The sequence below is a fragment of the Alternaria incomplexa genome, assembly GCF_024043165.1.
Source record: "Alternaria incomplexa strain BMP 0042 chromosome Unknown scaffold_3, whole genome shotgun sequence".
In the NCBI taxonomy this organism is placed as follows: domain Eukaryota; kingdom Fungi; phylum Ascomycota; class Dothideomycetes; order Pleosporales; family Pleosporaceae; genus Alternaria; species Alternaria incomplexa.
The window spans coordinates 1,811,063-1,822,717 of NW_026249852.1; the positions used below are offsets into that span (position 1 = coordinate 1,811,063).

At 50.9% G+C, this 11,655-nt stretch overlaps 2 protein-coding genes across 2 annotated transcripts; both read left to right on the plus strand.

Moving 5' to 3' along the window:
• Window positions 1-97: 97 nt before the first annotated feature.
• J4E90_002989 (uncharacterized protein) lies at window positions 98-1,420 on the plus strand (the record flags this gene model as incomplete). Its single annotated transcript, XM_051432563.1, has 1 exon — window positions 98-1,420. The coding sequence occupies one exon, from the start codon at window positions 98-100 to the stop codon at window positions 1,418-1,420; it is 1,323 nt and encodes a 440-aa protein (XP_051293985.1).
• A 4,035-nt stretch (window positions 1,421-5,455) lies between these two features.
• J4E90_002990 (uncharacterized protein) lies at window positions 5,456-6,153 on the plus strand (the record flags this gene model as incomplete). Its single annotated transcript, XM_051432564.1, has 4 exons — window positions 5,456-5,475; window positions 5,524-5,927; window positions 5,979-5,996; window positions 6,053-6,153. 4 exons carry the CDS (start codon window positions 5,456-5,458, stop codon window positions 6,151-6,153), a joined length of 543 nt encoding a protein of 180 aa, XP_051293986.1.
• Window positions 6,154-11,655: the final 5,502 nt, after the last annotated feature.

Here is an 11,655-nt window from a genome sequence, read left to right on the forward strand (position 1 = left end):
GACCTGCGCCTTTTCCCAATAACCTCCGCCGCGACGCCCTCGTCTCCGCAGCCACAATACCCACCACCCTCCACCACCCGCCAACCCACCCGCAACAATGACACAACCTCCCCACCGCCCACCACCCAAACGCACCGTCCCCAAAGTCGTAGCCCCCAAACCCCCCGCGGCCCCATCTGCCAAGCAGCCTGCAAAGCCGAAGAAAGAAAAGCGATACCCCTTCGACTCGCACCAAGACGACATCGTAGTCAACACCACTGAACTCGACACCGCCCCGGGCTACAGGCGTGGTCTAGTGGACTATCGGCATAAACTCACGCTGAAGAAGACGTATAACCATATCACGACAGACTATGCGGAGGATATGAAGATGACGATTCCGAAAGATGTGGTTACGCCCTTAGGGTCTGAGACGGTCGTTGGTGGGGATGGGGATGGGGATGACGATGAGGATGACGATGATGGAGACGATGATGGAGACGAGGATGAGAAGACCAACGCCAACACCAACAACCCCAAGTCCAAGCGCGACGAACGTACCTACGTGCCCGAAGTCAGCGACATAGTCATCGACTACACCAAGCTGCCCAAACCGCGCTGCAACCGCCCTAACTACGTAGAATATATCTACCGAGCTACGACCACCAACCCCGCGGTCTTCCTCGCTATCCTGCGTGTCGCAGAGAGGAATCTACCGTTTATAAATTTCGACTCGGCGATTACGCATTTACCCAATTTATTGGCGAATGCACGTCTTCCTGCTATACCGCCCCTCTCAGCCCTGTCGCCCGACCCATCCAACCCCTCCAACTCCTCCGCACCGTCCGCATCGTCAAACCACCCGCAGAAACACAAACCCAACCAACCCGCTTTCACAGAAGACACACCCCACGAGAAGAAAGACGGAGACATGGCGCTGACAATCCTCTTCCTACCGAACCTATACGAAGACGGGCGTCACGCAATCGGGTACTACGCCCTCGCTCCTGAAGCAGACCCAGACACTAAACAAGTCAACCCGGAAGATGTCGTTCAGATCCTGTTTACGCCGTGCGGCATATCTGATCTAGTGGAGGCGAGGTTGTTGGAATGGACGCCTATTGATCCTGATCTTAAAGCACGGGCTGATGAGAAGAATGGTAAGGAGGGCGATGGGGTGAAGGGTGAGGATGGCAAGGGGGCTGGGGAGGGGAAGGAAGGGGATACTGGAGATGCTGGGGAGGAAGAAGAAGAGTTGACTGTTGAATACATAGAACATGTGGCTGCGAGGGGAGGCGAGTGGTTAGAGCGGGATGTAGTGGGGGATTGGGAGGAGTGGTGTAGGAGTTTTAGGGTTGCGAGGAGGGTTTGGGAGAAGGTGTTGAAGGGCGTTGTGGAGGTTAAGGAGGTGGAGGATGTGAAGGAGGAGGCTGTGGGATGAGGCTGGGTTGTGAGGTCATGGGGATTCAGTTGGAGTAAGGGAAGGTGGACGGAGCTTCGGCGTTCGTGTTTCGCTTTCCAGGATGCTTCTAGGATCTGGCCTCGATCGAGGCTATAGCGGTTTGCTTACGTATGTGAGATGATGCGCGTGCATTTACAACGTCAGTCTCGAATTGCGGTAGTGACCGAGTTTGACAGGATGTTTAGACTTAACTATTTGGATTCATGTTTCGCAGATCTGGGCACCTGAAAGACTTGACTTCCATCGCCAGCAGCGATGCAGGTCTATCTTCAATGTGATACTGTCATGTTCGCGTCGTTCTGATCCGAGGCCTATTGTGTATTGCTGGTAAGTAGCTTGCACGAGGTTGAGTCTCAGCGGTTCATATCATACGAGCAGAGTGTGCAAAAGACTTCGTTGTACGGACAGCTAAATTGAGATGGTGCGGCTGCATATAGCCTTGGAATTGCATTCAGTACCGCGAAGTCATTGCAAAGATGTCAGCCGTGTTCCCTCGGTGGATTTTTTTAGTTCTTCGTGGTGTTCCTGATGCTCGGATGGGAGTCGATCTCTTTGGCGATGCGGTAGTGATAGTGGCTCGTCATCTAGTTTAGTGGGCAATGGTGTATGTTCCGGTGATAAGTTTCGGCTCCACCTGTGACGAATGTCTGCCATCGAGAAACATCTCCCATTCTCATCAAAGAGGTCTGCCCAAACTGCCAACTCAAAGCGACTTCGTCCAATGAAGAGCTCTCTGGAAATCGCAATCCAAACCTTGAGTTGAGCGGATTCGATACCACTGAGGAGGATGTGTTTTGATTCGCACAAATGTTGAAATAGCGTGGTCGTACAAGCATCTCTAGGCTCAAACTCCAAGTTGACGGGGGCAGCTGTCCATTTCTGTATCGTACCATGGCCTCCTGGCAGTAGCTTCGTTGAGATACTGCATTCGAGTCGTCCGGACGAGGTCTGATTCCAGTCAATGTAGAACCCTCCAAACTGTGTACTGGAGATTTCAATACTGCCGGTGCGGGATGTGGCGTCTGGCAGGTGCTCAGCGACTAGAGGTGGTAACGAAGTGACTTGAAACTTCAATTCGTCGAAGATCGGAGATATGCGGACGCGTATGGGTGCTTTCGCATGGCGTTGGTTTCGATTGGTGGTTTTCTCATCAACGAGTGTGATTCGAGCTTGTTTTATCTCACTTGAATCGTATGGTATTATCAGGGTTCCCCACATTGCTGTGATGTTTAGCTGCTTTCTTGTAAGCCTATGATTTCCTATTGCACGTACAATCTGTAGGGGTCTGCGGATCGTCGAACATCATAATAGCCTCCGTAGGATGTTTGGACCCTAGCCGGAAAAGACTGACTTCACGCCGTCGGAAAATCAGCTTCGCTATATCCACAGGAGACAATAAGATGGACGGTCTCATGTATGAGTCCCCGTCTATTGCGCAGTCCAAGATGCCAAGGTAGTTACTGCCATATGTTGGACTCCTTTCCAGCGGACATATGAGTATTTCGATAGAGATTGTAGTCCCAGAAAGATTGATATGCGTACCACGAGTTGGCATTTGCATATTGTGTATTTCGTCGCGGAAGACTGTCGGATCTGATGCTAATAACGAAGACTGGCCAAAGAAGAAGCCCATGAACGGATCGGTACGGAAAGCTAAAATGGAATGATCTGACGATATTTCAAGGATGGCCTTTTGAAGTCGATAGAAAGCTTTCTGTCCTTCACCGTACAGGAGGGGCATGTTGACGTCGAATAGGCCCATCAGACAATAGGCGATGTCTTCCTCGCGCGTCGTCGTACGTTTGGAGGCCCACTTCATCTTTTGCGCTACGCTGAACCTGTCCATCATTACGTGCACGTACTCTTCTTCAGCGCGTTTGCAACATCGACATTCACTCTTTGCCAATTCCGCTGTGTGGAGCTTTCTAGCTTCAAGTCCGATGACCACACCGATTCCTGTCTGCACTTTGATAGACGGTATAGGATGCCTCCGCAACAATACCGATGCGTGAATCCCACTACTTTCCGAGAGCTGCGCTGCGAGAGAGATACGACTTCCCAGGCAGTCCCAGTTCACATCGTAGAAGTGCACGCGATCTGGAGCAATCATCTCCTGTAGCGTCCAACCTCGAGTGAGCCAGCGACATTCGGACAATGAACGCCGCCCTCCAGCTGTTATATCGGATATATAAGCGTAGCAGATAACGGCGTCGCAGTACCATCGGAACATGGAGTTGATAGCTTCCGAGAGCTCCGCACTGCTGTCCTTGTTGATGTTGCATGTATCAATCCAAACGAATTCGCAGCCATCTTGCAAGGCCTGTTCGCATGTTTTCCTTATCTTGAAGTAGCCTTTCTTAGCACTCCATTTGGCCCTGGACGTGTCCCGGATGTCTTCAAAGAGCACCTCCCCATCTTCCCAAGTGTGCGATAAGATTGCGTACTTAGGCTTGACCGTGCCCAAAACATCGTGGAACTCATACGTCCGGGCGTTCAAAAGTCTCATGGAGGTGGCGATCTGATTGCGCCGCGCTTGCGCTACCGTGGGGGCGAAGAAAGTGGGGCTTCAGCTTTGATAGAATGCTGTCGCAAAGCGAGCCAGCAAAAGCAAGTGGTAACGTCTGAGTGCTTGGAGAGCCTTGAGACAATGCTTTGGGTTTCATCTACAATGCTTTGGGTTTCATCTAGATGCACCATCTCAGCGTGAGTCCTGAAGAACGAACCAGATGCATGAAGTGGCGTGAAGACATGTCCGCTTCAGCTGCGCCCCTCATACACATCCTGGAACGATCGCATGCAGATGACCTACGAGGTTAGCGCCATGCACACTTGGCGATTTTGAATGCCTGGCATCATCAAGCAAGTACTTGGCCTTCTTCGTTGAAGTGCGGGTGAGAATAGACCCTCGTCGAAAGACGTCGTATAAAATCCATAGATGGAAAGCGAGATCGCGTGCACGGAGAAAGGCAAGTGCAATGTTGAGGCAGCGCAGCCCCTTAGGAGATGCGACAACAGTAGCGTAAGATTTGTGACAGGTGAGATGCAAGCAAACACGTAGAAAGAAGAGAGCACCGTAGAGGTTCAGAAGCTTTGGTGCTAGTGAGTTGCCGCTGCCGTCCGCACCTGCCCAGGAGGGCACGCGACGCGCCACGCTAGTCTCCTTTGGTGTGCCTAGCGCGACACGCACATGCGTTCCAAGGTTCTTGGGCGGCGGACACCCGGGCATCTACCTAGGCACAGTACTCCCATTCCTGCACCACATCTCTCTCACGAACCGTGCTTCTCCTGTTACAATGATGACCTGTGGACAGCTACAACATGCCCCGGTGTTCTCTATAACCAGTGTGAACGGGGTGCATCCTGTCCTGGTGGCGTCGACTCTTCAGGGGACATCTGAAAGCCATTCGGATGTATTCCCACCCTAATATACACCTCCAGCGACCATCAGGAAGCAACAGCAGACCGCACTCGGAGTTCAAAGCGTTTTCTTATCTATCAAGCATTTTGGCGTCACATCGACCTCATCGGTTTTCGTCTTCGAGAACGATTGTATAAATCTTACTGGATATCTTCATGCGCCTCTGGCATGATGTCGGCGGATTTGCAAATACCGAGCTTATCATACCGTTCTGGAAAGTCAAAATGATGACTCCGCGACAAGAGAAAGTAGGAATGAGAGGTGTTAACACACACGAGAGCCTTTCACTCCGTACTTACTACGGCTGCCAAGCGCTGGGCCGAATTCCCACCGCTACACTCAACCCGGCCGGAAGCGTAGATTCTGGCCTCGTTATCGCCCTTGGATCTGTCTTTCCTTGATTTCCTCGATACATTCCCCATCACTACTCTCAATAGATTCCCCTTATTGGAACAAAGTGCACTCGAAGGGGGACATTACACTAGAGCCACGATGTTGTTGATAATACTCCTCATCTTCTTCGCCTGGTGCGCCGTCCCGGTACTTCCTGTCTCTTCATCTTTCCTAACATCAAAGCTAGCGCTCCCAACGGAGGCATGGGTTGGTTCGGCGATTCGTTGGTAGTCCCACAACTTCTCAATCGTCACGATACTAACATCCCTAGGTTTGGCGCCGACAAGAGCGGTCGCTGGCCGAAGCACCCCGATAACAGTGGCAAGACCGAAATCGCCTACTGCTACGAAAACAAGGCTGCGAAAGATGAGCTGGAAGGAGTTATAGCGGAGGGCTGGGGAGCGTGGCAGCGCTCTCTTGGTCGCTGGGGCAAGGAGAGCGGCCATTCACTGCTCTTTACACGGCGCCTTGTTCCTGGCCAGGACATCTACTGCTATCTGGCAAATGGCAATTGGAACCAGTTGTTTCCAGCAGACACCGTCGTTATCAAACGTGGTGCTCCAGGGGGCTGGGCTGCAGCGTCTTCTTTGGGATATAGGTCTGAAGGTTCACCTGGTCGTCATCAATTGAGTATCGGTAACGCGGAACAAGCACCGAACAGAGATCTGGCCTGGGGTAAGTTAAGAAGCAATTTTCGATCGTTCGGACCCGCTAACAGGTAGACAGTCGTAGCTCACGAGCTAGGTACAACTACTCCTCCTCAATCAGTACACAAGTGGTAACTAATCGTATCCGTTCAGGCCACATCTTCGGCTTGATGCACGAGCACTCACGCGGAGACCGCGATGACCACGTCCAATTCAACGGCCCCAGTCTCACCGGCTACCATGAAGCTCTCTAAAAGGCTACTGCCGACGGCTTTACCATAAACGAACTCTGTAACATCTTCAATGTTGCGAAGCACTACCAATTCGACGCTTCAGAGTACTACAAGTAGACGAACGACGGCTTGGCATACAGCGTGGAATATGATTACGATTCGATCATGCACTACAGCTCATGGCAGAGCCACAACCCTGCTCTTGTCAATCAGGATCAGAACAACCCCGACAATTACCCTTTGGTTCGACTCACTGGTGGAAAGAATGGTCAAAAGTCGCTCCTTCCGCTGCCACGTCCGAGTGGGGAGTGGGGGATTTCTAGACTGGATAAAGAGGCTATCAAACTGTTGTATCCTTGGGAGTAATCGGCCTTCCCGCACTGGACCAGTGATCTTTATGATACCGACGCACTGACGGCCATCATCGCTTTTGGATCGCTCGATCATTCTATTCCTCGCCCACGACCGCGAATAACTAGATAAAGACTTAGACGGGAAGTGTCCAAGAAAACCACCAAGTACACTTGGAAAGCTGCACTTGCTGTAGCTCTAATAGGCGCTCAATTCTGAGCTCAAATTTCGTGTCTCATCATACGCTCTAGTCTCAGTCTTCGCCAGTGACGCGTTCAAACAGCAACACCTATATCATGCGTCGTAGGCAAACCATATGTTAGTCATAATGTGGCGTATTGAACTCAGAAATTGCAGTTCGTAGACAGTCTTACACTTGACTTGACCTAGGTAGTGAAAGAGCCTCCACTTAGGGTTCAAAACGCGTTTGCCCGATAAGTCCAAAGCGCACAGACCAAGAAGTGGTGTCCCTAGTAGTTCATCGCGGGGCTAGCAGAACTATTGCAAGGACCCATACTTTTCTTATTCTCTTTCCCTTACACCAGCGTTGTTTCCGCCGCGGTGACACCGCACTCAGTGCATTGGCCCACTCCACCTTCGCTGCCTACCCAGGTACCTGCATCGACTATACATACTACTAGCCTCAACCCATCAGAAGCTCTACCACCGACCAATCCCAGAATCTACACTCAAGAACTTAACTCAGCGCCCAACCATGCTGCCCCTACTTCTTCTCTTCGCCTTCTTTGGGGTCGTCTTTGCTGGGTTCGTCATCCATAATTCGATCTTGTGAACGATCTCGACACGTGCTAACTCTTGCAGGCACCCTGTAATAGCGGAAAGGAGGTGGCCTCGTGATGAATATACGGCGATGTTCACAATCTATTGGTGCTTCGAGAATCAGCTCGCAGAGACACAGATTACTGCGCAGCGCATAGATCAGGCATGGCTTGTTTGGACCTCAGTCATGGGAACGGCTTCTCAAGAATCCGGACACGCCTTGGAATTTAAACGTTGGAAGCATCCAGTCACGGGCGACTATCCCCATTGTTACGATGCCAACAACCAATGGACTAAGGGCATGCCTCGCGCGGCAGTGCGTATAAAATATGATCCTAATTTGGGTGGGGCACATGCTCCGGCTGGTTACCAAGGCAGAGCAACGGGCGCACATTATCTAACCCAGGGGCCCGTGGATACACCGGGGCGAGAGCATCCGAACCCGGTCTGGCAGATAGCACACGAGCTGGGTCATGTGTTTGGCCTTCTTCACGAGCACCAACGACCGGACCGAGATATTTACGTTCAGTTCAGGCCTCAGCACCTCGAGGGATGCGCAGCAGCTTGGCAGGCTGCTCAAGCCAACCACGTCACCTTTCAGCAACTGACGGAAGTGGATGGTTTCGGTGAACGATTCGGATGGAACTTAGTCCGCTCATATCGAAGGATTGCAGCCGCTCCAGATTACCATTCGACCTACGACTACGCTTCCATCATGCACTACGATTCGATAGCGGGAATGCCGACGGTCAATTATCAGGTTCCATATTCAGCAACAGATCCTAACTCGTACCCATTGGCTCAAATAGGCATGGCAAATGCTCAAGGCGTAGCACCGCTCTTCCTTTTGCCCTTAAAGGGTCAGGTACCTGGGCTAGCTTACCATATTTCCCAAGGCGACGCTGCGGCCATCAAGTTTATGTATCCTCACTATTGATGGGGTCGGGTTGGCGGACGTTAAAATTTAGAGGCTTAGAAGTAGTTTCACTGCAACCCTGGTCGTCACGTTGCTGAACGAGATCTTGCAGAGATGAATCAGTGTCAACAATCTTTACCTATGATACCTGCACTCGCTACTCAGTGAAGGTGAAGTTTACATTAGAGCGTGTCTTTCACTAGCCGTTGCCCCACTTTCGCTTGCCACAGCATTAACTACGACTATCACTGCTGTACTCGACACTCTCTAGCAGTTACCTCGAAGCCGCGCGCACTCACTTCCAAGGTCGACTCTACATCTGAACATGCATTCAAATTCCCTTCTCCTTGCCTTTCTTGGACTCGTGTGTGCGATATCGGCGGATTTTCTCGATACCACTCTTCCTTCGCCCGAACTCATCGACATCGCTCCGCCACTGGACACCGGCGGCCATGCTGGGTATGTCTTGCGGATACTCAGGCCCATCAGTTATTGACATCTCCAGGTTTCCCGTCGAAGATGCTCAAGGGCTTCGTTGGCCCCGGCGTCCGGATCGAAAGGTCTTGATTCACTGGTGCTTCAAAGACGCAGTCGCCGAGAACAATATTGGTAAAACAATCGAGAACGCTTGGGCGACTTGGGCACGCGGAATCGGATCTGCGGGAGCAGCAAACGGCCACAATCTCTATTTCGAACGCTGGAAATCACCCAAAGAGCTTTCCTACCCGTACTGCTTCATGTTACCGAACGTATGGGACCCACAGATACCGGAGGCAGCTGTGCAAGTGTACTGGATGGAAAATAGTCCCACGTTTGGCGCTGCGTCCGCTTCGACTGGCTACATAGCTAATGGCCCTCCCGGTCGACATAACCTTATGATATCGGGACAAGCGACAGACCGGGAAAAGGACTTCGCTGCAACACATGAGATGGGTCACGTTTTTGGCCTCCGCCACGAGCACGAGCGCTCCGACCGAGATCAGTACATTATCTACAATTGCAGAAACGTCCATGGGTTCGCCGAAGCATTGGGAGCATGTATGGCCGATGACAACACTTGCACAGAAGTCATGCTCTGCAATGATCGTGCTCTTGCACTGAAATACAATTTCGGCGGCTCCGAATTCATCAGCTATAACATAGCTCCAGAAATACCCTCGGCATACGACTATGACTCTATCATGCATTACGACAGTACTAGAGGTTCAAATGACGCCATCTATGGAGCGGACCCTACAAACCCCTCGTTGTACCCGATGTACACAGTGGATGCGACGGGCGCGACCAAATTCTTAAAACTCAGAGGCCACCACCCGTTCCCACTATTCATGGTATCCGCCGGGGACGTCTCGATGATACGTGCTATGTATCCGTTCTAGAAGGTGTCCGCGGCTGCTAGAGCGGATGAATATGACCTTATTCATCGTCGGTGGCGACAGGGTGGCCTGGACTATCAGTTGAGGCAGCGAGTAGATAGACATGATGATTCTTGAACGCAGTATCACACACGGACCTGGCCGCATCAAATACTCCAAGCGCTTCATCCTCCCCAGTCATCAGTCTTGGCTACTCTCCACCCCCCGCGAACTCCTCCGTAAATCTCCTAGCCTGCTCATCAAAAACATCTCGCCTCTCCACATACTCCTTCCCCATACTCGGATAATACGCATCCTCCACATCCGGACTATCCAGAAAAGACCGCAGACTCAACAGTATTTTCGAAATCGTCAAAACGGGACACCAATCTCGTTGTAAGATGTTGATACATATATACCCATTGTCGCTATCGATGTTTGGGTGATAAACATGGGTGGTGAATGCTATAGTGGGTGGGTGGATCGGGTAATCCTCCGGAAACTCCACGGTGAGGTGGAAGGTCCCGGATTCGTAGGGTGTCTCTGGAGGACCGCGGATTGCGGCGCGCCATGAGAAGAGGTTTGATGGGTCGATTGGGTTGGCTGTGCAGCCTTCTATTGGGTCGTCGCGCAGGGATTGGTATTCTTTTTGGATGCGTCTGGTTGTATGTGGATGTGCGGGCATCTTGGAATGCGATTGTACAAGACTGGTTTGTGTAAAGCTGGGGCAAACTCTGTGCGTTGTTGGGGAAAGGGTGAGGATGAAGTGTAGCGGGTGGCGAGGGAGGGTGTGGCTGATTTAGGCAGCAGCCAAGTGCTACACCAATCAATTCTGTCGATGCCTCGGTTGATATTCCAAAGACTGCTTTATCAACCCAGCCGTTACTACCAATTATCATCGTCACTACACAGCTTCATGAACATGGAATCGGCAACGTCAGCATTTTGCGTCGTTGAGATTACGTCTCAAGGGTTGAATCCAAAGACGTAAGAGCCAACGCGCAGATTCTTAAGTCGCCAAACTCTGGCCCGAGAGGTGAAATGTCATGCCTTTCATGTGCTTCTCAGAAAACCATGAATACATTGAAGTTTTCTTTTGGTCTCATGAAGTACTACTTTATACAGTTTGAACATCTAAGAAGAAGGGACAGAAAGACTTTATATATCCACAGCTCAGTGGCGGAGAGCGACGCCATGCTAATGTAATGCGTTTCTTTTTTGAGAGTTCGACCGAAGAGAGCAAAGCGTTCATGAATCGGTTATCATGCGCTTTTTTTTCCACAGCCGCACTTCCGAGGAAACATAACCAATATACATTGTAGTTTTGGAAGAAACACAAGTGAGTTTCGTCTTCTTTTGAGTTCCCAGTCCTTCATGATGGGAGAAGATGGGAGTCTCTCAGGTCCAAGAAGGAGGGTTTATATATCTACTTTAGCGGTGCACACGACGCGCGTAGCTGTCCGTCGCGTTGTGCAGTCATCTTTTGAACCAACAACGACGGTTGCAACAGACATTTGTCGATTTGCAGCATCTTTCTGCAGTTTAGAGACCATGTATTCTCTTGACCAAACCTTCTTAATTCCCACATGCAATTACTGGCTCTATTTTGACCACCCTCTTCACAAGATCGATATGCAGCGTGTGGACATCCCAAATCCAGTCATGCATGTGTACAAATCCCCTATTTCTGAGTATGGAAGAGCCGCGACGGCAGCGTCATAACGACAGTCAACTTGCTGCTGTGTCATGTATCAGAAACATTCTGATTTTGCCCAGGCAGAGAAATGATAGAGGCTCATACATCCAGCCTCTCATACGAGATGACATCCTCGATTTTGGGGAGCTCGGAGAAAGGAGAACATCATATAGCAAGTTAAAGTTTTGAGAGATCGGACCAGGTCATGATTGAAGTTGAACATGAGTTTTGGAGGTGCTGCGCGAAACAACATTGTGCATTCGATTGCTTTTTGAAGCACAGAAAGCCCAGAAAACATGAAAGGGCTGCTCTTGTATTTTGGAACTTTTCCGAAAGAAAGAGGTGATGGGAAAAGACCATTGCAGCGGCGAGAGAAGGTGCTTATACAGCCGCCGCAGAGTTACCGTTTGCCAGACCCGAAAAGA